General features: G+C 53.4%; 1 protein-coding gene across 1 annotated transcript in view; it reads left to right on the top strand.

Moving 5' to 3' along the window:
* The window catches only part of SDC3 (syndecan 3), a 37,251-nt gene extending 11,603 nt beyond the window's left edge, over nucleotides 1-25,648 (top strand). Inside the window, exons 2-5 of the mRNA XM_030464378.1 lie at nucleotides 15,000-15,117; nucleotides 15,610-16,202; nucleotides 18,673-18,943; nucleotides 19,684-25,648. Of these exons, the coding sequence (XP_030320238.1) occupies nucleotides 15,000-15,117; nucleotides 15,610-16,202; nucleotides 18,673-18,943; nucleotides 19,684-19,850 (1,149 nt within the window). The 3' untranslated portion in view covers nucleotides 19,851-25,648. The remainder of the gene's footprint in view (nucleotides 1-14,999; nucleotides 15,118-15,609; nucleotides 16,203-18,672; nucleotides 18,944-19,683) is intronic.
* Nucleotides 25,649-27,904: the final 2,256 nt, after the last annotated feature.

Genomic DNA, 27,904 nt, shown 5'->3' with positions numbered 1-27,904 from the left:
CCAGTTAAGTCCCAGCAGGCTCCCAGTTCGAATTACAAGACCCCCAGTGTCTCCTTTCCCCCCTCTCTCCCTTCCTTCCCTCCTCCTCTCCCTGGGGCTTTATCTCCCCTAAGCCGATTGCCGGGGCCGTGCGTGGGGACCGTCCCGAGTGCCACCGGCTCCACAGCGCCAGGTGAAGCAGGTGGCACTTTGAGGGTGACAGCAGGAGCCGGGCAGCCAGGATTAGAGGGAATTACAACCCCGGCTTCAGGGACAGAGGGAAGGAACCGATGTGTCACCCCAGAGCGGTCCCCAAGGCCAGAGCTCCCGGAGGGTGCAGGGAGAGGGGTCCCTCCCCTTCTTGTCACCTGGATTGACAGCATGAGAAGGACACAAGTCCAAAGGCCACAAGGGTTATCAGAGAGCTGGACCTCCACTGTCGTCACCTCCCCTGGCTCCATCTGGGAGAAAGGAGAAGATGGGAGCAGGGGACAAGGACCAAAGGGTGGTTCCTGTCTCCAGCAGCTCTCAGGTGGCCAGAGGACTTTCTACAAGGTCATGGTAGTGATAGGATGAGGGGGGACAGCTTTTAAATTGGCAGAGGAGAGATTGAGGTTGGACATTAGGAAGAACAAGGCTACAAGGGTGTCAGAGGGCTGGAGCAGCTCTGGGGCCAGGGGGAGAGAACTGGGGGTGTTCAGGCTGGAGAAGAGAAGGATCCAGGGAGACCTTGGAGCACCTTCCAGTGCCTGAAGGGGCTCCAGGAAAGCTGGGGAGGGACTTGGGACAAGGGGCTGGAGTGAGGGACAAGGATGAGAGCTTCAAACTGGCAGAGAGGAGAAATAATTTGGACATGAGGAAGAATTCTTTGGGGTGAGGGTGCTGAGCCCAGGTTCCCCCAGAAGCTGTGGCTGCCCCATCCCTGGCAGTGTCCAAGGTTGGATGGGGCTTGGAGCACCCTGGGCTGTGGGAGGTGTCCCTGACCATGGCAGGGGGGCACTGGGGGAGCTTTAAAGTTTCTTCCAACCCAACCCAGTCTGGGATTCTGTGATCCTCCTCTTCTCCACAGCAGCAAGGTGTAAATTCCTAATTCCCAGTTTCCTCACCTGGGTTTTATTCCAGCTGCCTGGACCTTTGCCTCCCCCTGACCCTGGGCCTGATGCCCCTCTCCAGAAAACTTGTCCCTGGCAATGCCACAGGTAGCAGTGGCATTAACCAGAGGTTAATGATGCAAGGTGCTAAAAATAGGGCTTTTATCTCCAGACACGTGTTCTCTGCATTTTGGAAGTGGGCAGGAGGAAAAGGCAGAGGCAGAGATGGTATGAGCGTGAGCTCCAGGCGTGCTGGGTGCAATGTGGGGGCTTGGGTGCCCTTGGGGTTCTCTTTGGGTGCTTAGGGGTGCTGATGCTTGTGGCTGTGGGAAAAGCAAGGGAGATTCCTGCTCATTTCTGGAGTCTGTTGTGGTGAAATCGATGGGAGAACTGACTGACAGCCATGCTGGGGATTTGCTCCGTGACTCAGTTTCCCCGTGGGTGAAAAGGGGGTGGAGGTGCCTTGCTGAGCTACTCAGTGACTGGTGGAAGGTTATAAATCCCTGGGGGAAAAAAGTGTCCCTTTGGTCAGAGGAGGATTGCTCACCCATGGGAGCTTTGCAATGGATGTCACCCCAGGGCCACCTCCTTGGTGTCATTCTAGGTAAATCCTCCATTTTATTCCACCATTAAAAAACAAAACAAAAAAACATCAAATGCAAAGACAGGAGGTTTTATGCTGCCCTTCCCCCCCAGCACAGGCAATCTGCTGGGATCTGAGCTCCCACTGAGGGCTCTGGGTAATCCCCTCTGCTCTCCCATCCTTAATCCTCACCCTGTCCCTTGCTGAACTGCAGGCAGGGCAGGGGACATGAGAACAGGGTAGGGGACACGAGAACAGGGCAGGGGACATGAGCACAGGGCAGGGGACATGAGCATGGGGGGTTGGAGCTGGGTGCGTGTCCCACTGCTCTCCTTGCAGAAGAGAAGGCTGGAAGTGTCACCAACCACTGCTGTCCCTGTGTCCTGGGAGAGCTCTCCTGGAGTTGGAGGCTCTGAGAGCCTGGATTGTGGGAATATCACTATTTCAGCCTGGAATTTGGGGACTGGGCATGCAGGGAGGGCTGGGCTGTGGGGTCACAGTCAGGATCCATCACAGAATCATGGAATTGTTTGAGTTTTAAAAGGGTCTTGAAGAACATCTGAGCCCAACCCTTCCCCCATCCCTGCCCAGGCCACCCCCACCCCATGTCCCTCATCCCCGCATCCTCAGGGCTCTGAAACCCCTCCAGGGATGATGGGGACTCCAGCCCTGCCCTGGGACAACCCTTTCCAGGCAGAAATTGTTCCTAAATTTTAACCTAAACCTCCCTGGCACAGCTTGAGGCCAAAAGTTCCTCTTGTCCCATCCCTTCTTCCTTGGAGCAGAGCCCGACCCCCCCTGGCTCCAACCTCCTCTCAGGGGGTTGCAGAGAGCCACAAGGTCTCCCCTCAGCCTCCTCTGCTCCAGGATCAGCACCCCCAGGGCCCTCAGCTGCTCCTGGGCAGATTTCTGCTCCAGACCCTTTCCCCATCCTGCATCCCAGTGTTCTGCTCCCTCACCCCTGCTCTGAGCACCCAGCTCTGCCTCCTCACCTTTCCCCACCCCCAGCAGGACCCAGGGGACCTTCACCCCAGGATGGTCTCTGCCCTCCCTTTCCCTTTCCCACCTTCCTTGCTGCTTCCTTTGCATTCAAACCCTCTCCTGGGGCTGTTTCTGCACCATTTCTGGTGCTGGGTGGAGGCACCCAGGGTTTCTAAGGAGCCCTGTGCAAGGCTGGGAAGGTGGTGGGAAGCTCATCCCTACCTGCAGAAAGAACTATGGAGAAGGAGGCAGAGTTCTGAACACAAATTCTTGCTTTTTATTATTTTTTTTTTGAGAACTAAGCAGCAGCTGAGTGAGCTGTGACCTTGTGGCTCTTCCACTGAGTGACAGCAGCTGGGGAGCTGGCTGCTCATTCCAGTCTGTGGTGTTGGTTGTAGGAGAACCCTGTGGTGGTTGTAGGGTTGGAAGTGTGTGAGTTGCAGGGTGGGAGCACGAGGAGGTTGGCAGGGAGAAGCTGCAGCTTTTATTAGAGCAACTGGGGAAAAAAAACTCCAAAGCAGATAAGCTTTTGGGCTCACAGGTCCTTATTCAGGTCCTAAATAGAAACAGCTAAAGGCAGATCACTGGCTTTATTTTAATCAATTTTAAATCTGAAAAAAAAAAAAAAAAAGGGGCTGCTGAGCTGAAAATCTGGTGTTTCACTTTTCCTGGTGTTATTTGTTTCTCCCTTTTCTTTCTTTGCTTTTGGAGTCCTAGGATGGAACCTGCCAGGGGAGATGCTGGGTCAGGCCATGGCCTCACCTACCCCAAACACACTGATTTTTGGCTGTCCCCATCCCAGGAGAGCTTGTGTCTGACAGAGTCCAGGACTCCTGGAGTTTCTCCCAGGCTATTGTGGGACATGCTGCCCAATTGCTTTGTGACTCAGTTTCCCCACCTGAATGGCAGAGAGGATGCTCCCTGTCCCTACACCTTACAGCTGCCCTTCTGAGGTCCATGCAGGAGCAGCCCCACCCCAGGATGGTTTGAGGTCCCCAGGCTGGAGCTGCTCAGCTCCCTGATTTCCCTTCAGCCATTCCCAGGATTCACCCATCCGTGGTGGTCACCATCACCTCTGGCTTCTGCCTCCAGCTGCTGGAGATCTCCTCTCCTTGGGAAACCCAACATCTCCTCCCCATGGAAGCAGGGAATTGCTGCTGGGTGTCTGTCCCTCCTGGTGATGGACCCAGCACCCATGGGGCACAAGCACCACCTCATCTCTGCTGGGGGCACAGTGATGCTCTGGCTCTTCTGAGTGTTTAGGGTGGAAATAAATCCACCCTGCTGCCCCCCTGGCTTATCTGCAAACTGTGAGGTGCTGGAGGAGGAGAAAGGGATTTGAGTCAGGGGGGATGGAAATAGGATGGAGCGAGGACTTGGAGCTGCTCTCTGCTGGCAGCCCCAGGCACTGGGATGTCCTGCCCTTACTGGATCAGCTGTAGTGCTGGTGGGAAAGGCAGGAGTGGAGATGGCTTCTTTGGTTACATTTCATGGAGAGGACTTCAGCTGGGGGTGGGGAACAAGGAACCTCAGACTCCAGCACTATTTGAACAACTCACTCCAGCCAAATCCCCCCCGTGGCTCATGCACCCACCACCTGTGTGCAGGATGCCCTGAAACATGCAAAACATCCCCAGATCCCCTGTTCCTGGGCTAGGGGGGGTGTTTGGCTGGTGGCAGAAGCTTTGCTCATTGCATAGAATCATGGAATGGTTTGGGTTGGAGGGACCCTAAAGCTCCCCCAGTGCCCCCTCTGCCATGGGCAGGGACACCTCCCCCAGCCCAGGGTGCTCCAAGCCCCATCCAACCTTGGACACTGCCAGGGACGGGGCAGCCACAGCTTCTGGGGGAACCTGGGCCAGGATCTTACCATCTATCTTCACAGCAAGGAATTTTTTTCTAATGTCCAACCTCAATCTCCCCTCTTCAAGTTTTAACCCATCTCCCCCTGTCCTCTCCCTACAAACCCGTGCCCAAAGCCCTCCCCCAGCTTTCTTGTAGATACTGGAAGGCTGCTGTGAGGTCACCTCGGAGCCTTCTCTTCTCCAGGCTGAACAACCCCAATTTTTTGTCTTTCTAAGGTTTGGAACCTGCAGTTGTTTTATTTTCTGGGAAAGCTGATCCCAGAGGGGCTGCTGGGCAGGGCTCAGTAACCAGAGCTGGGCACCGTCTGGGGCAGGGCTCTGATTGCTGCCACATGAGACATCTCCTTTCATCTCAAAACCTCTGCTTTGCTGGGGCAGTGCAGAGCCTGAGCACCTCCAGATGGGACACATCAGGTCCCCCTCTCCCAGTGGTGGTTGTGTTTGGGGTGACCCCATAGCTGGGGACTGTCCCCATGCAGCCAGTGAGTCCCCTGGGGCCACTTCTCCTTTGCACAAAGCATCCAAAAAAAAAAAAAAAAAAAAAAGCAGAATGTGACCAAACGAGCTGCCCCATGCAGGGAAAATTGGGATTTATATTTCAATAGAAATGGAATTATTATTTTTATTTGTTACACTTCAGGTGTGAGGGTTTAATGCCTGGGGGTGGGGAGGGGAGGTGCCATTGAAAGGGAGATTGATTCCATTCCAGACAAATAACTGTGGGAGATAAAGTTCAGGGCAGATAACCAGAGGCTGAGGGCTCTTTGTGTGCAGACTAGAAAGAGAAAATACTTTCCCTTTTTTTCACTTTGTGGTTTTTTTTCCCTAAATCAAGGCACTCCCTGGTGATGTGCCAGAGGTGGGAAGCAATGCCGTGCTCCTGAGCACCTTTGGGCTGGTGGTGGCAAGGTGGATTTGATTTGGCAAGGTGGAAAGTGAAGAAGAAATGAATTTTGTGGGCTGGCCAACTCCTGTCTGGCTCTGAGGGGCTGGGGAGAGCAACCTGATCTAGTGGGAGGTGTCTCTGGCCATGCAGGGGGTTTGGAACTGGAGGGGATTTCAGGTTCCCTTGGAACCAAACCATTCTGTGACTCTGTAAATCCATGAGGATGCAGCCCCAGGCTGGCTGTTGGTCTGTCTCTGCTTCCTGGCATCACCTGGGCACAGGCAGGCTGGGGGGAACTCTTCACCCTGATCTTATTCTTGTTGGCAAGGTGAGTGATGAGGCAAGACAGCAGAAATTGGGTTACTTGGTGGTGAGAAACGTTCCCAGCACTTGCAGGGAGCCTGAGCTGGGGCTTTTGCACCTGGATACTTTGAATCTCCATCACCCGGCCTGATCTATTTTTAAGGTGCAAAAAATATGAGTATTTCAGTGCCCAGCAAGCCAGGCTTGGCATTTGCACATCTTTCAAGTGGTGATTGATTAAATCTGGCTGACATCCAGCTCCTTCCTCCAGTGAGGGGCACAGCAGCCCCAGGAATCCCTGGAAACCTCACTGGGAAGCAGCACTTCTCCAGGCCTGGGAAGAAAAAGCTTAGGGGAGACATTATTCCCATTTTCCAGTACTTAAAGGGGGGCTACAAAGCAGATGGAGACTCCTGATTTCCAAGGAATCCCATGGACAAGACAAGGGGCAATGGGCACAAGGTGCTCCTGGGGAGATTCCCATTGGACACCAGAGGAAAACTTTTCACTCTGGGAACAGTCAGACCTTGGGATGGTCTCCCAGGGACAGGGGTGGATTCCCCCACTTGGGAAAGTTTGGAGTCTCAGCTCGATGGGTGCTGGGACAGCTCAGATCAACAGGAATATCAGAAGGGTTGGAGCAGGGGATCCTTAAGTTCCCTTCTCACCTGACATTCTAGGATTTGATGATTCCAGCCACTCCAGGCATTCCTCCTGCAGCCCTTCTGGAGTTTTGCTTTGGACTTTTATCCTCATGATGATCTCAACCAGGATTAACCCCCTTGCTGGAGTCCCTCGTCACTTAAGGACTTGCACTAAATGGAGGAAACAGGAGTACAGAGCATGGGAAACTTTCCTCCAGCCCTGCCTTGCTTTTAAGGCCCTGGACATTGAAATGTGGCTTCTCAGGGACTGGTACCACTGGTACCACTGGGATGTTTTGCTGGTGCTGGTTCCTGTTTCCTCTGGGAGCTGGGAAACCTGAGCTGGGAGGCAGCAGGATTAGGTTTCCAGCATGGCTGAGAGAGAACAAGGGCTCCAGTGTCCTCAGCACCAGGCATCCAACCATCCCAGTATCTGCTTTATTTTCTCCCATTTGTTCCCTCCAGGTTGGAGGGAATTCTCACCAGGTTGGAGGGAATTCTCACCAGGTTGGATGGGGCTTGGCCAGACATTAAGAAGAAATTCTTTGGGGTGAGGGTGCTGAGCCCCAGGTTGCCCCGAGGCTGCCCCATCCCTGGCAGTGTCTCAGGGGTTGGGATGAGATGAGCTTGGAGATCTCTCCCAACCCAAACCATTCCTTGGCTACTGAGGCTGAAAGTGGAGAGACCTGATTGATCCATGGGCATGGGGTGCAGAATGGTGGCTTTGCTCTGGCTGTAGTGTCCATCCTTCCCTGGCCAAGAAGGAAGGCTTTCCATTGGCAGCAAATAGGGTGGAAAGGGGAAAAAAATGTTCTTTCCTTTTCTGAGGCTGGAGAGCAAATACTGAAGTCTTTTCTCCTTGCTGGTGGCCTGTGGGCAGGCTGGAGTTGGCCTCAGGTGACCTGGGGAGTGCCATCAGCCCAGCCATCTGCTGGGGAGCTTTGGGTGGGTGGAGGAGCTCAAGCTGTCACCAAAACCCACCCAGCTCTCAGCTTGGTGAGGAGGGAGTGAGGATGAAGAGTGGTGAAGCACTGGAAGATGCTGCCCAGGGAGGTGGTGGAGTCCCCATCCCTGGGGGTGTTCCCAGACCAGGCAGATGTGGTGCTGGGGGAGGTGATTGAGTGGTCAGGGTGGTGTAGGACTGATGGTTGGACTCCATGGAGCTTGAAGGTCCTTTCCAGCCATGAGGATTCCATAAAGTCCTGTTTTGCAGCTTGGTTGAGAGGGAGGGAGCTCTGTGGGGCCTTTGTGGAAGGTGAGAAAAGCTGGAGCCAGTTTGGCATCTTAAGCTGCAATAGGATTATGGAGCAGAGCAAATTAAATCAGTTCTGTAATGAGATGGGGGGGGGGAAATCTTCCTCCTTCAGGCTGAAGCTCCTGAAGGAAATGGGGGATGGAGCTGGGGGGGGGGCTGAGACCCACCCTGAGCATCCATGGGTGGTGGCCTGGGGTCTTGGTGATGGATTTTCCATGGGCTGCTGCAGTCTCCATGGCAATGGCTGATGCCATGGGAATTAATGAGGCTGGAGCACAGCAGGAATCCTTCAGGGTGGAAAAAAATCAGCCTGGGCAGGTGGAGTGGGGAGGAAAAGGGCAGGTGGCAGAGGTGGCAGAGGTGGGGACATCCCTGCCTGTCCCTGCCTGCCAGCTCCGTCCTGCAGGGGTTGGCTCTGGGGTCAGCAGGATGCTCCTGGGGGATGGAGGGCATTGAAAACTTGGGATTTTTTGAGCAGAGGGTATCTCCCCACTCCTGGGTGTCAAGGGGATTTGCCCCTGCACCAGCTCACCCAGGCTGGGGGAAGGAACCCCCTACCCTGCTCCTGCTCCTGCTCCTGCTCCTGCTCCTGCTCCTGCCTGGAGCATCCTTCCCAGCCAGGTGCTCTCCCAGCTCCCACCCAACCAGAATCACAGACTCAGCTTGGTTGGAAAAAACCCTCCAAGCTCATGGAGTCCAACCAGAACAGAAGCCATGGGGCAAAGTCCCACACTCAGTCCCACTGCTGGTGCAGCAGCACCCTGCTGGCTCCAGGGGTGCTCTGGGGGCCCTGCCACCCAAAGGGAGTCCCCAGAAACCACCTCAAGCACCTGATGCAATCCCAGTGGCAGAGCCAGGCTCCTCTGTGCCTCTCCAGCTGGTGTTTCTGGTGTAGCAGGAGAGGAGTGACACTTGTGTTTGTGTTTTGTTGGCTTTTATTTTCTCCTCCATCCCCCCAGAGGTAAAAACTCCCAGCGTGCTGGGAGCTGAGGTGTTGGCAACAATTTCCATCAGGGGGTTTGCTGTTTTTCCTGCCAGCCCTGGCTCAGGGATCTTTATTGTGTAGTGGGGTGGGAGCTGGCAGTGATCCATTGAAAAACTGGGATAAAAAATGCCCCTGGGAGCAGATGAGCTGAGGAGGAGGAGGAGGTTAAAGAGCTGAGCCCAGTCCAGGCTACCTGCACCTGGGGATCCATTGAATTCACTAAAAGATGATGAACCAGTGATGGGTGCCTGGGTCTGCAGGCAGGTTTGGGGGGACTGAGCCTGTCTGGGGTGTCTGGACCTTCTGGTCCCTTATATTCCACAAGAGGTGAGGAACCACTGAGGATTGAACACATCCCAGGGCAGGGTTTGGGCAGCCCAGCCCCACTCCTCCCAGTGCTGCAGGGTTGGCAGGGGAGGATGGAGCCAAAGCCAGAATAATTGCTGCTCTTTGGGAAATGGTAATGATTGTTTTACTTGCATCAAATAAGAGGCCTATTAAAAAACAAACCAAACAAACAACCTAAAAAAAAACCAAAAAACCACCCCAAAATGCTGGGGTTTAGGCAGATGTTATTCAGGGGTTGAATTAATCTGGGAAAGGATGAAGTTACAGGAACTGAGCAGCTGCTGCTCCCCCCCAGCTCACACCACATCTGGAGAGTGGGATTTCTGCTGGCAGTGAGCAGCAGCTCAGCTTCCAGCCTGGAGAAGATTCCAGGGGAACCTTAGAGCTGCCCCCCAATCCCTGAAGGAAGCCTCCAGGAAGGCTGGGGAGGGACCTTCCATCTGTGTCCAGTGATAGGAGAAGGGGAAATGGTTTTAAATAGAGGGAGAAGAGGTTTAGACTGGATCTTAGGAAGAATTTCTTCATGAGGAGGGTGCTGAGACTCTGGAACAGATTGCCCAGAGAAGCTGTGGCTGCCCCATCCCTGGAGGGGTTCAGGGCCAGCTTGGATGAGGCTTGGAGCAACTTTGGATGAGAAGTTGGAGGAGATGAGCTCTGAGGTCCCTTCCAACCTCAGCCATTCTATAATTCTGACTGTATGACCATCCCCCTGGTTGGGAGCATCATCCCCCTGGTTTTCAGCATCATCCCCCTGGTTTTCAGCATCATCTCCTTGGTTTTCAGCATCATCCCCCTGGTTTTCAGCACCATCCCTCTGGTTTCCACCACCTCCTGCATCCCCACTGCCTTCCAGCCCAACCTCCTTAGCTTTGCCAGGGACATTTTCAGCTTGTGCAGCTTTGGGGATCTCCAGCATCAGTTCTCAGGCAAAACTGTGTCCGTGGCTCTCCATGCTGGGACATTAAGGTCTTTTCCCAAAGCAGCAGGTCCTGGTGACACTGAGATGCTGTCTGGAGCAGCTTTCCAACAGATTTATTTTTAACTCACAGCCTTGGATTGAAGAGGAGAAATTCAGTGATTTTTTTGTGAGGAAAGAACTGTGGAGTATTTTAGGTTCAGAAACAATGTTTTCCCTCCAACTTTATGTGCTAATATGGTATTATTACAACTGCTTACAGTATCACTGAATCACCTGCTGGGGTGAGTTATGGATATTTTCTATAGAAAAGAAAATGCTTCCAAGGGGGGATTAAATGAAAATATCCTCTGGAAAATATCATTGAAATAACCATTTTTTTTCTGTGATATGTTCTCAGTTTAAATGTGTTTTCCTGGAGAAAATGCCTTCCAGCCCCTGATAAATTCCTGACCCTGAGCTTTCCATCTCCCTTGAAGGACAGACCCTGAGTCACTGTCACCTTCCCCTCTGCCACTGCCACCTCCATGGCATGGGATGGGAAGCTGTACCAACCCCTCCTGTTCTGGCTGCTTTCACACTGATTCCATCTCCCTTTTCCTCCTTTAACTGCCCTCATGTTGGGATGTGGAGCATCCTGTGGTCCCCTGCTCTCCCTCTGGGTCCCTTCCCTGCTCTGGCCCTGTCCTGTGTCCCAGCACGGTGATGGGGGCTGCTGGATGGGATGAAATTGCCTCCATCCCTTCCAGGTCCCCCAAAGTGGGGACTTGTTGAGCTTCTCCCATGTGCCAGGGGAAGGGTCTCACCACCTCACCTTGTGTCTGGGATGTGGGCATGATCCCAGGCTGTGCCCTGGCTGCCCTAAACCCACCAGATTTCAGATTTTTATTATTATTATTATTTTTATTTTATTTTTTAATTCCTTTTCTGTTCCCCCAGGGAAAACTCACAAGCTCCTGTCCCCAGTCAGGAGGGCTGGAATCATCCCCAGCCTCCAGTCACTCCCACCACCTAAACTGAGCTGGAGAACTTCCCAGCCAGGACTTCTGGAGCATGGGGAAAAGCTCTGACCCTCCCCAGAATCCCCCAGGAAGCAAACACAGGGACTTAACATGGGATTTCTCCTCCATGCTCTCGGGATGGCTCTTTTCCTTCTCTTCCCTCCTCAGCCCACCCCAGGGGGCTGTTTAATCCCCCCTTTCCCCAGGATCCCAGATTCAGTCCGGGTGGATGCACTGGAGGCCACCACCCATTGCCCTGCACCACCGATGGCTGCGTTGCCATGGAGGAAGTGGTTTCCATGGCGACCGTTGCCATGCCGATGGCGAAGGGCCTGAGAGCATCTTGGGGAGGTTCTCCAGCCTCTCCCCTGCCTAGGGATGGATTGGTTTGCAGGGCTCCCTCCCCTGTACAAACTGGACACCCCCCAGGGGATGTTGGGCTTTGCCAGGGCTGCAGCTTTGGGGTTTTTTTTGGGGGGGGGAAGATGTGGGGAATTTGAAAAGTCTCCACCCAAACCCTGCTGTGGCCTGGGGACACCCCAAAAACACAGCATCCCTCCTCCTCCCTGCATCAGGAAGGGGTGATGGGCAAGGAAGAGAGAGCAGGGAATTTAAGGAGAGGTGAACCAGCTGGTCCTGTCCCCCAGGACCTGTCCAAAGATGTTGAGGGGTCTGTAGGGGAATGTGACGGGCAGGTCCCCTCTGTCACTTGGTTTCTGCATCTTTTAAGTGCTCAGATTTGCCAGGGGAGGTTTAGGTTGGAGCTGGGGAACAATTTCTGCCTGGAAAGGGTTGTCCCAGGGCAGGGCTGGAGTCCCCATCATCCCTGGAGGGGTTTCAGAGCCCTGGAGATGTGGGGATGAGGGACATGGGGTGGCCTGGGCAGGGATGGGGGAAGGGTTGGACTGGGATGCTCTGAGAAGTCTTTTCCAACCACAATTATCCCATGTTTCTAAGAAATCCTCTGTTGCACCTGAGGAGCTCTGTGCTGGGGAGGGCTGAGTGTGTCTGTGGGACTTGAGTTTTGCATTTTGAACCTGTAAATAGGTGTCTGTCACCTGATAAAGGAGGAGGAGGAGGGATGGTGCATCCCCTCTGCTGGGCTGGGGGGGTTGGATGGATGATGGGGAGGAACTGAAGCCTCTGTAATCTCCCTGCTCAGCTCTGCTGATGCTGGGCCAAAGGGCAGGAGCTCTTGTTGTCTTTCCAAGGCTCTTAGCAGAGGATTTGGGTGTGATCTCTGCTGCTCCAGCCCCTTGGCTGCTGATCCTGCCTGCTCCAGCCAAGCTGTGGAGCAGAGACATGATAAAGAAGAGGGACAGCAAGCAGCTGGGGGGTGTCTCAGCCCCAGGGTGGCTGTGGGAGCAGAAGGGTCCTTTGGGATCAAGTGGGTGGTGTGGGGTTTTGGTTTTTTTTTTTGATGTAGTGGTCACATCACCTCCAACCCAAACCAGTCTGGGATTCCATGAGTCCTGTGTGCAGCTCACCCTCATCCTGGCCATGGGAGAAGGTTGGTCCAAGGTGCAGATGTGACCTGTGTGACTCCCAGCTCCATGCAGGGAAGTCAATTCCTGCCATGGGAAACCCTCTCCTGGGGCTGGCAGCCCCCAGGGCTTCCCAGGGCTTCCCAGCCCCATCCCTCCTGCAGCAGGGTCAGGGCATCCCTGGTACCATCCCTGTACCAGGGGCTGTGAAGGGTGGATCCAGAAGAGCTCCTGCCTGCTGGATCTCTTGGATCTTTTTGGGAGGAGCAGATGGAGTCTGCTGGAACAGGGATCAAGTCTGGGGAAGTTTCTGGTTTGGGGCAAATCACAGAATCCCAGTCTGGTTTGGGTTGGAAAGGACCTTAAAGCCCCTCCAGTGCCCCCCCTGCCATGGGCAGGGACACCTCCCCCAGCCCAGGGTGCTCCAAGCCCCATCCAACCTTGGACACTGCCAGGGATGGAGCAGCCACAGCTTCCCTGGATGATCCCCAGCTCTCAGAGTCCTTGCTGGGAGATGGGGAGGTGGCAGCTGCAGGTTGGGAGGTGGGAGCTGCATTTCCCAGCCTGGCAAAATGCTCATTCCTCTCCTCTTCATCCTGGCTAGTTCTGATGAAACTCTGCACCCTGTGGATGGATGGATGGCTGGATGGATGGGGGATGGATGGATGGATGGATGGATGGGGGATGGATGGATGGGTGGATGGATGGGGGATGGATGGATGGGGGATGGATGGGGGATGGATGGATGGATGGATGGATGGGGGATGGATGGATGGGGGATGGATGGATGGGGGATGGTGTGACATGCTGGAGCCACGTGCTTTCATTTTCACTTCCTGATGCAAGCAGAGGGAGTAGGTGGTTGAAGCTTCCTCATCTGGTTCCAGTTTATGGGAGCAATGGGCTGGATGGAGCTGGGCCATGTGGCTCCCAGGTCACACATGGAGAATCCAGTGAGGGGTGGTCTGGGGAGCTCCTGTGCAGTGGAGGCCTCAATATACTGACCCAGCCCCTGCATGTACCCTGGGATCTCCTGGCTTCCCTGTGCTGCTCACAGGGACAGAGAAGTCCTGGATGGGACTTTTCACCAGGAGGGATGTTTCCCCATGGTGAAACCAATGGGGACTTGGGGAGGTCTTGGACTTCTGTCCACTGCCTTCCCCTGGGCTGCAGCAGCTCTCACGTGTGCATCTTCTTATTTATTTAGCATTTGATTTCTTTACATGCATCACTCATTTAGCAGCATCCCTTCCCATCTCCTTTCCAGGAGTTGGAGCCTGGATCAGGGCACAGAATGAGCTGAAATCATTTCCCAGTCCCTGGGACTCCCACATCCAGACCAGACCCAGGCTGACAAAGCTCAGCAGCCCTTTCAGGACTGACAGACACTTAGAAACCCAACTGAGATTTATGTCCCCAGGAATGTACTCACGTTGTCACCAGGGGTGTGTGGCACAATTGGACCCCAGTGAGGGTTTGGGTACCAGACATCTCCTTGGCTTGTGGCAGCAATCAGCTCACAGCCTCTGGGATGTATCCTCAAGCCCTGACTGAGCATCTCTCCCTTGGATGGGCTCCAGAAAAGGAGATGTGAGGCTGAAATGTGAGTTTACTCTCCTATTTCTATGTCGTGGGACCTTCTGACTTCTCAAAACTCTTTCTTGTTCCAACCTGGAGTGAAAAGAAAGAAACAAACCTGAGGCTGTTGTCAGGGGGCAAAATGCTCTAATAGGTGGAGGGGACCCTTCAACCTTTTTATTTTACTTTTAAGCACTGAGCTGGCTTGTAACATCTTGAAACATCTGATGCTATCTTGCAGATCAAAGCCTCCTTGTTTGGGTTGTAATGAAGTGTCAAACTGTTTCCTTGCAACACAAACAGGAGACACTTTGATCTGCAAAACAAGATGTGTAAGAGCCCTCCTAGCAAGGGCTCTCCAAGTTCTGGCAGTGCTGTGTAGCACTGGAGTATTTGAAGTCTGATAATGTTTCATATTGAGGCTTTCCAAGTTCTGACAGCAGCTTGTGTGTGTTCCTGTCCCCCCTGAGCCAGAAATCACTGGAAAATCACCTAAAGTGAGCTGGAGAACCAAACTGGTTGTTTTTCCAGTGGTTTCCATAAGCAGTTGTTGGGTTTTTTCCCCTTTTCCATGGGAAATCAGAGAATCCCAGACTGGGTTGGACTGGAAGCGACCTTGGAGAACATCCAAGTGCCATGGGCAGGGACACCTCCCCCAGCCCAGGGTGCTCCAAGCCCCATCCAACCTTGGACACTGCCAGGGATGGGGCAGCCACAGCTTCTGGGGGCACCCTGGGGCTCAGCACCCTCACCCCAAACAATTTCTTCCTAAGGTCTCACCTCAATCTCTCCTCTGCCAGATTAAACCCATCACCCCTCATCCTATCAGACTCAACATGAGCTCTCCACAAAATATCAGCTTGTCTGAAAGATTTACAGCAGTAAATCCTTTGGGGGGAACCAACCCCCCCCCCCCCCCCACACAAACAATTCTGGATGCTTTTACCTGGCGAGCTCTACCTGTCCTCCTTGGTCTTGCATTTCCCTGTCCCATTTCACCTCCTCACAGTCCTCTGGGGGTGTCTGGGGGGATCTTCATGGGCAGGTGGCTCAGTCTGGGGGGGCTGGGGCTCCTCACCTGTCTCCTGTCTTGGCTGCAGGCTCAGCGCTGGCGCCACGAGAACTACGAGCGTCCCGTGGACCTGGAGGGCTCTGGGGATGATGATCCTTTTGGGGATGATGAACTGGATGATTTCTACTCAGGCTCTGGCTCGGGATGTAAGTAGCTGCTGGGGTCCTGGGGAAGGCAGGGTCCCAAGGGAGTCTGGTTTTGGTGGGACTGGAGAGGGGCTTGCCATGGGGATCATCCCATCCATCTCCAGAGCTGCCCTCCTGCCCTCTCCTAGAGAAAAGCAAAGGGAACTGTCCCAAAGGCTGAGTCTGAGTTACTCCATCTCCCAGTTCAGTCTCCAACCCTCCAGAGCAGGATCAGTCCTTCCCCAGCACCACGTGCCATGTTCTTGAGGTTTTATTCACCCCAGAGAGGGGCTTTGGCCACCACATGGGAATCTGCAGCCCTTGGTTTCTGCTGAGCTGGGAACCACTCCATGCTCTTGGTTATTCTGGGATAAGACCCAATGCATGGCAGCCCTGGGAGGTGCTGGGAGCTTCACCCTTCTCTCTTTTCTCTCCTTCACCCTTCCCTCTTTCTTCTTCTTCACCCTTCCCTCTTTTTTCTTCCTCACCCTTCCCTCTTTCCTTCTCTTTCAGATTTCGAGCAGGAGTCTGGGCTGGAGACATCAGTGACCCTCACCACGGACACCTCCATCACTGTCCCCACCACGGTGGCCGTGCTGCCCGTCACCTCTGTGCAGCCCGTGGCAACTCCCTTTGAACCCTTCCCTGAGGCTGAGGACACCACCCCCGAGCAGACACCCAGCATCTTGGACATCCCCAGGATGACAGAGGCACCAGTGATCCCCACTTGGAAAGCAACCACCACCAGCACCACTACCACTGACCCCCCTACCACCACCACCACCACTGCAGCCACCACCACCAGCACCACCAGCACCACCAGCACCACCATGGCCACTCCCAAACCCACCACGGGCCGAAGGTTCCTGCCCCCCTTTGTCACCAAAGCAGCCACCACCCGGGCCACCACCCTGGAGACCCCCACCACGTCCCTGCTGCAGACCAGCACACCCACAGAGGTGGCTCCCACGCCACTTGTTCCCACCAGCACAGCCAAGCCCAGGTCCCTGCCAAAACCAACCCCTTCCAGGACTGCAGACCCCACAGACAAAACCTCTGCCTTGCCATCGACTCCTGCCACGCTGCCACCCACAGAAGCCCCCCAGGTAGGAGGCAGGAGCCCTTCTCACCTGCTGAGGGGCTGGGGGGCCATGCTGGAAGCCAAGTGATGGGAAAGCTTGGAGGTTGCTCCATCCTGAGCCACTTGCTCTGAAGGAGGTCAAGCCAGGTTGGGCTCTTCCCAGCAGAACATTTGGAGGGATGGAGAGGGGAGCTGGAAGGGTGGGGGGGTCTAGGAGGGGCAGAGCAGGGTGATGGGGCTGGTGTCTGTCCATCTGTCCCCCATCAGGGCAATGCCATCTGTCCCTGGTGTCCTCAGCTTGGCCATGCCTGCTCCAGAGCATCTTGCCCAGGGAAGAGGGAGCAGGGCCAGGGATTCCTCTGCTCTCCTCCAGTTTTGGGGTCTGGGCTCAGCCTCCCAGCTCCCAATTCCCAGCCAGTCAGCAGGAGACCCAAATGCTCCTATGAGAACTTGATGGTGCATTTCCAGCCTGTGGGGTGTCCTGAGCAGGGGATTTAATCTGCTGATCCATCTTGTCATTGCAAACCCCTCAGGGGCCATTTGAGAACCTCTTTGAGTGAAAGATGGAGTGATTTGTCTAAACGAGTCCCTCTTCTCTGCTACCTACACTTATTTACAGCCCTCTGGGCTCTCCCTGACCTTCAGTTAATCTCTGTCACAAAAATGCTGTTGGTGGGAAGCAGTCAGCCATGTGCTGGCCCTGGGGCCTGCAGGACGTGGAGAGGGTTCCCACTCACCCAGCCCAGCTTCAGCTCATCCAGCTCAGTGCTCATCCCAGTCTCCTGCATCCCCATGATCCTGGGGAGGTTTTGCTCAGGGGTGCTCAGTGCTGGTCCAGCTCAGTGTGAGGACACAGAATCCCAGAATCCCAGCATGGGGGGTGGGAAAGGACCTCTGGAGATCATCTGGTCCAACCTCCCTACAAGGGCAGGTCACCCAGAGCAGGTGGCACAGGATGGCATCCAGGGGTTTGGAAAGTCTCCGGAGATGGAGGCTCCACCACCTCTCTGGGCAGCCTGGGCCAGGGCTCTGCCACCATCAGAGCTCCTCCTCATGTTTAGATGGAAGATGTTCCTCTGTTTGTGCCTCCTACCTCTTGTCCTGTCACTGTGACCACAGAGAAAAAGACTAGAAAGCCTGACCCCATCCTCCTGACAGCCACCCTTGAAGCATCAGATCAGGCTGCTGGGACTGGGGGACAATCAGGGGGATTTGGGAGGGAGGTGCAGGTTTGGGATGCACAGGAGGCAGTGGGGAGGTCGGGGTTGGGCTGGAGGAGGATGGAGCATCTTATCTGTCCATGGTTGGTCTTCAGGCTGGGGTCACCTCCCTGCTGAGGGGGATTGGGCAGGGACCATGGCAGGGAGCAGGGCTGGCTCCATGTCCTGGTGAGAAGGACCCCATATTCTGGGTGAGGAGATTCCTGCTTGTGCCTCGTGCCCCCAGAAGGGAAGATTGACAAGAGAAAAGGGAGAGGGAAGGGACCCCTGGGGATCATCTGATGACATCCAATCCTTCCACTTGCTACGGGGCTGGAGCACAAGGGGTTCCATCACTCCAAGTCTAACCAGGAGGCAGCTGTGAGATGTTTCAGCCATTGGTCTACACTGGGGCCAGAGAGCCCAGGTGTGGGGTGGGGGTGTGGGGTTCTCTCTAGGGGAAGCTACAGGGAAGAGGGGAGAATCTGTGCATCTTGAGGACACCTGGGTTGGGTCAGACAGCTCCAGCTCCATCGTGGTGGCCTCAGCCTTTTGGGCACCATCACGATGTGGGGTCATGTTGCTTGCTGCAATATAACCACCCACTTTGGTGACCCAGGGAAAGGACATCCCAGTGTTACCCCCCATGCTGCCTGCTGAGAGAGCCACCCTGTCACTAGTTCTGTGATCTGCCTGTCATAGAATCACAGAATCCCAGACTGGTTTGGGTTGGGAGGGATCTTAAAGCCCCCCCAGTGCCCCCCCTGCCATGGTCAGGGACACCTCCCCCAGCCCAGGGTGCTCCAAGCCCCATCCAACCTTGGACACTGCCAGGGATGGGGCAGCCACAGCTTCTGGGGGAACCTGGGGCTCAGCACCCTCACCCCAAAGAATTTCTTCCTCATGTCCAAGTTATTCTCCTCTCTTCCAGTTTGAAGCTCTCATCCCTTGTCCCTTCACTACAGCCCCTTGTCCCAAGTCCCTCCCCAGCTTTCCTGGAGCCCCTTCAGGCACTGGAAGGTGCTCCAAGGTCTCCCTGGATCCTTCTCTTCTCCAGGCTGAACACCCCCAGTTCTCTGCCCCTGGCCCCAGAGCTGCTCCAGCCCTCTGACAACCCTTGTAGCCTTTTCTTCCTAATGTCCAACCTCAATCTCTCCTCTGCCAATTTAAAGCTGTCCCCCCTCATCCTATCACTCCCATGACCTTGTAGAAAGTCCTCTGGCCACCTGAGAGCTGCTGGAGACAGGAACCACCCTTTGGTCCTTGTCCCCTGCTCCATCTTCTCCTTTCTCCCAGATGGAGCCAGGGGAGGTGACGACAGCCCTCGACAAGGAGCTGGAGGTCCCGGTCAGCAGCGGCCCCAGTGGGGATTTTGAGATCCAGGAGGAGGAAGAGACAACTCGTCCTGAGCTTGGCAACGAGGTGATGGCAGTGGTGACACCACCAGCAGGACCCGGGCTGGGCAAGAATGTGGAATCTGGGCTGATTGACAACACCATAGACTCTGGGAACTCAGCAGCTCAGCTCCCCCAGAAAAACATCCTGGAGAGGAAAGAAGTGTTGATAGGTGAGAGCAGAGGCTGTGGGGGAAGAGCTGGTGTGGCTGGGGAGGACACAACAGGGCTGTCCATGTCCCAGGAGAGGGTTGGTCTTTGGCAGGGCTTTGGGGTAGTGGGGAGCCTGGGATAATCCATGCTGGGGTTGCCAGGGGGTCTTCATGGCTCTACCAGGAGAGTGCAGAGCTGGGCACTTCTTGCTTTTGCTAAGATGGGTTTCCAGGAAAAAAAATAGGATGTTAATTGGGTGATGCTGGTGATGAACACCACCCAGGCACCTCTGATGGCAGGAGAGGTGACCTGAGCAGGCCACTTGTCCCAGCCAGAGGGACATCAGAGCAGCTAAAGGGAGCTGGAAGGCAGCTGCTTTGTGGTGGTCTCCAGATGAGTGTTTTGGGTACCAGCAGGCATCCAATGAGCAGCTCTTTGGGGGACTTTATGCACTCTCCTTGCACAAGAACACATCCTGTGGATGGCTTCCTGTGCCCGAGCTGCCTCCTGCCAGTCCCTCACCCACCATGGAGCTGTAGAGTCAAAGCCTTTCAGCTCTACCCACCCTTCAGCATCCCTGCACTTGGCAGCTTCTGGAAGCTCCAGGGATCAGGTGATTGCTTTAGCCCCTCACCTTCATTTTCAGCTGGCTTAAATCCCAGCTTGCAAATCCCAAACCCCATCTGGAAGGCCAAATGATCCCCCCATCCTCTTCCAAATCCTTTCTGCTGATGGCCAGGCCCCCTCTCTTGTCTTGCAGCGGTGATCGTGGGCGGTGTGGTGGGAGCCCTTTTTGCTGCCTTCCTGGTCATGTTGCTCATCTACCGGATGAAGAAGAAGGATGAGGGCAGCTACACCCTGGAGGAGCCCAAACAAGCCAACGTGACATACCAGAAGCCTGACAAGCAGGAGGAATTTTACGCATAGAAGGAGAACCCAGCGTGCCTCGTGCTCCCTCCCTCCCAGCTCCAAACTTTCCTTCCACCTCCTCTACTCCATCCTGTCTCTCTTTGGTTTGTTTTTTTTCTCTATCTCTTTTTTTTGTTTTGTTTTTTTTTTTTGATCAGACTGTGAATTTTTAAAACAGCAAAACCCTCAAAAGCTGAAGGAAAAAAACCATGTCTTGGGCATGATGGAAAATCAAGAGCCCAAAGCATCGCCCTGGCTGCAGTGGGAGGGATGGGGCAAGAAGCAAGGAACCCGAGTCCTGGTCAGGCTGCTGGAGGTCACTGGGCTTCTCCCACCTACACGATGGGTTCTGGGATCTGGACACCTTCTACCAGCCCTGGGGAGCAGGGGGTTTGGTTTGGATTCATCTTCCTTTGGTTTTTTTGTTGTTATGGGTTTTTTTTTGGTTTTTTTTTTTCCCACTTTGGAAAAGAGGGAGGTTTCTTTCCCTCTCACTTCTTTTTTAGTTTTTAGTTTTCTTTTTTGAATGGGGTTGGTTGCCCTGCAGGAACTCCCTTGCTCCCTGCTTCTGGTTGAAGAGAGGAGGCGACCTCTCCAACATGCTCCGAACCTTGGGAAAAAGAAAGCACAAGGGGCTGGAATACCTGGTGCCCCGGGGTTTGCCCTTGGGAAAAAAACCAAAAACCAAACAAAATTAAATACAACCACGGCCAGTATGCTGGGAATGATCTCTTAAACTTCATGGAGCAGCAAGAAGCTGCCTTGGTGGCTGCTCCCCTCCTGCCACCACCTTGGACCTGAGACCTTGGATGCAGAGACACAACATGTGGCCACTCCCTGAGGGGTTTGGCTGTGGTGGGACCTTCCTTCTGCTGGGTTTTCCCTGCCCTTCCTTCTGCTGGGTGTTCACTGTGACCAATAAAAACTCAGCTGACCCAGAGCACCCGACAGCTCTGGGGTGGGATGGAAGCGGGACCTCGCTTGGTGGGGAGAAGAGGCTGGAGATGGAGAAGCTGAATCCTCTCCTCAGCTCCTCCCAAGGGGATAACAACGCTCTGCCAGGCTTGAGAGGCAGCCTGAGGAAAGAAATGCAAAGAGGAGGCAATTCTGGGTCCTCCCAGGGTCAGGCAGAAGAAGAACCCACCAGCCCCCAGGAGGTGAGGAAGCTGTGGCTTTCCCAAGGTCAGCTCCAGGCCAGACTGGCTGCTACATCTCTTTAGCAAGACTCAGGCTTGATGGTTTGGGTTTCTTTTGATGTTGCTTAAATCCCAGTAGAACCCCCCCAAGGGCACCCAGGAGTTTGAGTGTAAAAGATCCTGGAAGCCACCAGAGCCCATGTGCAGCCCATTCCCCTCTGAGGCCACCCAAGGTGCAGAGCAAGCAGGACCCAACTGTGCCTTCCAGAAAGGCTAGAGGGTATTTTGGGTTTTGTTGTTGTGGTTTTTTTTTGGTTTTTTTGTTTGGTTTTTTTTTAACAAGCTCTTTGCACAGAAAAGTCAATTAGATATTTCAATGACTTGGCTTTTAATTTGCTGAAGTGCTGTTTGCCATGCAGTCGAGGAGCTTTGTTTGCAGGATGGTTGTGATCCTGAGGGTGTCCTGGGGAGACCTGGGGGCGTTTGCTCTTAGAGCAACTTAAACATGAGGGTTGGGGGGGATGGCTGGGGGTCTGGAGGGACGGGAAATTGGTTGCTTTGACTCCATTGCATCAAGAATTAACCTGCACAGACACAGAGACACTTTGTCCCCTCAGGGTGTTAGTGGATGTAGGGATTTAGGACCCTGGTGGAGGCTACAAGAGAGCAGAACTTCTTTATGGTAGGAATTGCAGAGGCCAAAAACGTATTTTAAATATATATATATATCTTCACATACATACACAGTTATATATATATATATATATGGGATGAAATCCCTGGAAATTGTCATTGCACTGCACGGGGGGGCTGGATTGGTGGCTGGGAAGACCCAAGGTTTGGGCTCTGCTCCCTTGGGATGTGAAACAATGGGGACAGCATCAGTTTGGGTCTTCTAGGTGGGAGAAGATGGACCTGTGGGATGGCTTGGGTGGTGGAAAGCAGATGGTGAAGAAAGAGAGAGCAGGGGAATGTGTGTGTGTGTCCACCTTCTGGGTCCATTCTCATCTTGCAGATGAAGGGGAGGCCACACACCTGATGCCAAGAGTTACTTTCTCTGACCTGCTCAAAGAGAAGAGTTGAAACTCCTGGGTTTGATGGGCTTGGGGTTGTTTTTTTTTGGTCCTCCTGGGGGTCTGAGCTGTTGGGGAGGGGCAGAAATCAAATATGTTCATGATTTAATGAGCCAGGCAAAGCAGGTATCAGGGCCACCCAAAATCTCCATCTTTTGGAAAACCATGGTCTTAATCTTTTGAGCTTGCATTAAAGAACCCTCCCAGCTTAAGCTTTTAAATGCTGCTTTTCTTAGCTGATTCCCTAATCTTCTTCGTTCCATTTAGGTTCCCCCCCCCTCTCCCATTTAATAGTCTGGAGTTTTATAATGCAATTTTTTTATTCACTCAAGATTAACCTCGGTTCTCTCAGCTGGTGTTAAGTTGTAATCCCAGCACTTAAATCCTTTACAGTTTCAAAAGTGAGGAAGTCTGGAAATGGGAGGGTGAGAAGAAGGTGAGAAGAGGCTGGGCAGCTCTTTCTCCTGCAGCAATTAAGATTAGGAGATATTTTTTTTTTTTTTTTAAAGGTGAAGGCAATGAAAGTGGGAACCAGAACTGACCAAAGTCTGAATTAATGATTTGTCTGCTGCTTCCACACGTTTCTTCTATGGCTCTCTGCCTGGAGAAGGCTTGTGAGCTCACAAGGACTCTGGTTTGGGCTTGGAGCCCACCTTTTTCTGGTGATAAATTATGCCCAAGTTTTTCCTGGGGCCTCAGGCATCCCAAATCCATTGTTGGAGCTGAAGCTTGGAAGAAAAAAAGAAATCCTGGTACTGCTGGAGGATGGCTGATCTTCTGGCATCCCTGGCTAATGGGATGGGGCTGGGCGTAGGCTGTGGGGTTTTTGGGGGTTTTTTTAGAAAGCCCAGCTCCAAAAAAACCTGTGCAGGTGATGTGTGGTGGCTCTTGGTCATGCTGAGGATGGTGGGAGGCAGATGGTGGGCACTGGGATGCAGGTGATGCCTCCAGCAGGTCCTGCATGGCCACGCTGCTCACCTGGAGCTCTTGAGGGATTCCAGGTGTGCAGATGGATGGGGAATTGGGAAGAAAGCACAGGCTATAGGGGGATGAAAACATCTTTTCTCAGCTGATTGGGACACAGAGCAAGTGGTTTGGTTTGGAAAGTTCACTCCTGTGGTTGCCTGAAGCATCTCCTGCATCACCCCCTCCCAAAGCAGCGATTCCACACTGTCCCCCTCTGCCAAACTCAGAGAATCACTCAGAGAATTTCTTGGCTTGGAAGAGACCTTCAAGATCAGTCAGTCCAACTTTTGAACCTCCAGCCCCTTCCCCAGCCTCACAGCCCCAGCTCCTGCCTGCCCAGATGTGTTTTCTGTCCAGCTGTGCACCCTGAGGATGTGGGCAGCCCAGAGGAAGGCTTTGCCATCAGCTCTTCTCTTTCTTTGCTCTGTGGGATACCTGGGGCTGAAGGAAGACTTTGCTGTGCTATTTGTGTCATTTTTGGAGAGCTGAGGCCCAAGGTGTGAGCTGGTTTTTTGGTTTTTTGGGGTTCTTTTGTGGGTGGGCTCCTTGCCCAGCTGGGCTGCTCTTCCAGCTCTTCTTTTCCTGTGCTTTGCAGCAGCCGATGCCTCAGAGGAAAGGAATCAACTCAGCAGTGACTCCTGGGCCACATAAATACAGAGGAGGCAGGAAGGGGGACAAAGGGACCAGAAAAAACATCTGCAAGAGCTCAGATGAAGGGCTGGAAGTGACAAGAGGGGAAGGGGAGGGGATGGAGGTGGCCTCAGCCAGGTCTCGCAGGGTTGGGACCAAGCTGCCCCTTTTCTTCCCAAAAAATCTCCTTGATTTTGGACCTTTCAAAAATAAGCAGCAAGACCTTTTGCACTGGAGTGGGAAACCTCCTGCTGCAGGGAAGGTGGTGGTGCTGGGCTGGGTGCTGGGCTGCTTTATTTCTTCATTTCCCAGTTCCTGGAAACGAATCCAGAAGCTCCCTGGCCAGGAGCTGCTCTGCTCCACACAACCCTTGGCTCCTGCTGCTGCCCAGACTCATCATTCAGAGCTCTCCAACCCTGTCACCCTCCTTCACCCCAGCAGGCTGTAACGGGAATAAACCCCTTAGCTAGCAACAGGAATGGATTTATTATTATTATTATTTTTTTGGTCATAATTTTCTTTCCTCCCCCCACCCCTCCTGAACCCCCTTTTTATGATTATAAATGGTTCTGGGCTGGGTTTTGGCAGCTCCTGAAGTGCCACTGAGGTTTCACCACTGAGAGGGTCCTTAGAAGCACCCCTGGGGCAGCCAGGGGTGGGGGTGAGGTGTGTGTGTGTATATATATATGTGTATGTAATTAATATATATGTATATATGTATATACGCCTGGCTTCCCTGGAAACTCTGCCTCTGAGGAGGATGAGGAGGGGGTTTGGTCAGCATGGGCTGGATTCAGCAGCCCCCAGACCCCTTCCTGGGCCAGGGGCTGCAGGATTCAGCCCCACGTTGCCCTCCCCATCCTTCCCTCCCCCTCTTTGTCCCCATCCTGGGGCCACAGAGCCCTTGGTGGAGCCCAAGGTGCTGGGTCCCAGCTGAAGCTCCATCACCTGCCCTGTGCCTGCAGCTCTGTGGGTATCCCCAAAGCAGAGAAATCTCAGTCTGGAGTGTACAAACTTTTAATTTAATTTTTTGGGGGGAAAAATAATAAAAAAAAGTCACCCCAGGTGATGCCCACGTGATGCCCAGGTGGCTTGGGTTGGGTTTTATTTTGGTTTTTTTTTTCACCCCACACTCCAGGCAGCTCATCCACTGCATCTCCAAAGACCTCAAGGGCCCCGGTGACTTGATGTGCATCAACCAGCCCTGGTTTGGGTCCCTCCTGGTCTCAGTCATGACAATTCAGCTGACAATCAGAACCCAACAGAACTGCTGGCTTAGGGAAAGAGCTGACTCGTTGCAGTTTGATAAAAGGACTTTTTACCTGCTTCTCTCTCACTAACACTCACCACCACCTCTCCAAACCACCACCCATTGGTTCTTCTGTAAATAAACATGAAACATTCTTGTGTAAAGTAAAATTTAAAAAAAAAAAGAATTAAAAAGTAGAAAAAAAAAAAGTAAAAAAAAAAAAATAAAAATCCATTGATAAATGTCCCAAAAAAGAACAGCCCTTTCCAAAAGGTTGAAATGATTCAAAGGAAAAGAAAAACCCAACCAAGTGAGCCCCACTTTGCTTTTTCTTTGGAACTGGTTTAAATTCCCAATAGGAGAATAAAAAAAAATCTTTACCAACAGAAGGAACTACAAGTGTTCCACCTGAATGTGGGAGGGGGGAAGATGCATGTAAATATTTTTAATAGGAAACATACCTTAAACAGAAGTTTTTTTTGTATGTACATAACTCTTCTAGAGTTTAGTACTGAAATTGCTTCATAGTGTCTGTTAAAAAAATACAAAACAAAAGAAAAAAAGAAAAGAAAATGTTTGTTAATTGTTTTTGTTCTTACTCAATGGCCAAAACTTTAAAAAGAATTACAAAAAAAGACTATAAAAATAATCTTTGCCAATGGATCTAGCACTGTAATGGTACTGTCTATTTTTTTTAATTATTTCTGTGCTGTGCCCATTTATAAAAGGAGGAAAAAAAATAAAAATAAAGTCATTTAAACATTGTCTGCCCAGGGCTTCACCTCCTTTCTTGCTCCTGTGGGCCCCTGGCTTTCTGCTGTGCTGGTGATGAGGGTGAAGAGGAGAAGATCTGAGTTGTTCCTGGGGCTGGATAAGGCCAGGAGAGGGATGATGGGTGATTTATGGTTTCCATGGCAACGCTGCAGAGATGCTGAGGAGCTGCCTGGACCACCCAGCAGAGCACAGACTGGGTTGGAGCATGGAGGAGATGCAGGGGATGCAGATGTGTCCAAGCAAGGAAAACCACCCAGCACTTTGCTGGAGCCACTGTGACCCCACAGATGTCACCAGAGAGATGGAAAAAGATGTCCAAGGTGCTGGAAGTGGCAGTAGCCTGGTCCTGGCTGGGGGTCCTGCTCTCCCAGTTCCCCTTCCCAAAGTGATTCCTGGAAGTGAATGTGGTGAGGATGCTGTCGGGTTCCACGAGGAGAAGCTTGGGTGTGTTTAAGCTCACTGCAGAGCTCAGACCTTCCTGGATGGCTCCCAATAAATTTCCCTGGTTTCCTGAGGGTCAGTCATGCCCAGGGATGCTGTGGGCCCAGAGGTTCCCAGCAGCATCACCCCAGCCCCCTGGCTGCCCATGCTCCATGTCGTGTGCCAGCAAATCCCCAGCCAGCCCCAGGGACCCTCAAATCACAGAATTATTGTGGCTGGAAAAAGCCCTTTGAGCTCACTGGGTCCAACCATTAATCCAGCACTGTCAAAGCCACCACGAACCCATGGCCCTCAGCACCAGAAAAGCACAAAGTGATGCTGCACTGCTGCCACCAGGTTCAGGGCATCACTTTTTTTTTTTTGGGGGGGGGGGGGGCACAATTTTTGAGGTGTTGCTGGGTTTTCTGACCAACCTGGACCCTGCCTCACTTCTAAATCTCTGCTTGAAGGTTCTCAGGCTCCATCAACTAGAAAATCATTCAAGAGCTGAGCTTTTACCAAGGCCACCAACCCCTGTCCTGCCTCTGGGGGCCAGCAGCACCTTCCTGGGTGATGGGTGCAGGTAGAGCCCCCAAACCTCCTTTTTCACCCTTTTTCCCCCATCACTCCCAGCCCCTCCGTACCCCCAGCCTCACTCCAGGAGCTCTCACTGCCCACAGAAGCATCTCAGGTGTCCAGGCTCACCCAGTCAGGTTCCCAAACTGGTCCCAGTAACAATGCTTCCCCTGTGCTGGGGGTCAGGATCCCCCCAGGCTTGGCCAAGCTGCTGTCACCAGCAGGGTGAATAACAGCTTGCAGGGAGGTGTTGGTATTTGTAGAGAGACATTGTCAACCAGGTGCCTCGAGTTGCCAGTGAGTGGGTGTGAGTCCACCTGTGCCTGGTTAGGACAGGTCCCTATTGGGCATGAGCAAGGCCAGGGGGCCAATAAAGGTGGGACACACACCCACAGAAGGCACCTCAGCTCACTCTGGTGTGAGGCATGGAGAGGCCAGCAGCTCGTTGAGCCTCTGGAGCAAGAAAGGCTCTTCCTGCTACACTTCTACCCTGGAAGTGCTGTATGGTGGCTGGAGTCCTGGAAGAGACCAGCAGCTCGTCGAGCTTCAGGAGCAAGAATGGCTCCTCCTGCTACAGGTATTCAGGTTGGAAACAGCCTCTGATTGTAGCCCCAGCTCCATTTCTTCTATATTCCCCTCCCCAACAGCTCTTCTGGGGATGTTCCCACTGTATCTCCTCAGGATTTGCCAGGATAACCCCCAGTTGCCCAAGTATCCCCTGGCCACCCACTATCCAAAGCCACCCCCATACTGGTGTCCCAGGTTCCAGGGACATTGGAAGCAGAGGTTGAACATCCTGGCAGCTCCCAGATCCAAAGCAGGCTCCCCAGGGTATCCAAATTCTGGAGGATTTTATGGGGTTCAATGGCAGGGGGACTGCCAGTGTTGGGGAGGAAGCAGGACAGGAAGAGCTCCATCCCTCTGCCAGGGGTCTGCCAGGACCAGAAACCCCCCAAAGCCTTCAGGGATTGAAGAAGGAGGTCAGGCTGTAACACCTTGCATGGCTTCAGCCCCAGCCCCAGCCCTGGTGTTGTCAGCAGTGCTGGAACCACCTCCTGGGAGACCCACAGAGGGTTACAGAACCTTCCTGAGCTTTCCTGCACACTCCCAATAAACAGTGCTTACCAGAGAGCCAGCAGTGAATCTTGCTGCAGTAAATAAACAACCCCCCCACATCCTCATTCCCGTTTTTTCCCCATTTTTCTGAGGCCCCTCCCAGCCAGCTTATCTCTGCACCTCAACAAACCC

This window comes from Calypte anna, chromosome 23, assembly GCF_003957555.1.
Source record: "Calypte anna isolate BGI_N300 chromosome 23, bCalAnn1_v1.p, whole genome shotgun sequence".
NCBI classification, from domain to species: domain Eukaryota; kingdom Metazoa; phylum Chordata; class Aves; order Apodiformes; family Trochilidae; genus Calypte; species Calypte anna.
The sequence above is the reverse complement of the archived record's forward strand: the minus strand, read 5'-3'. Positions and strand labels throughout refer to the sequence as shown.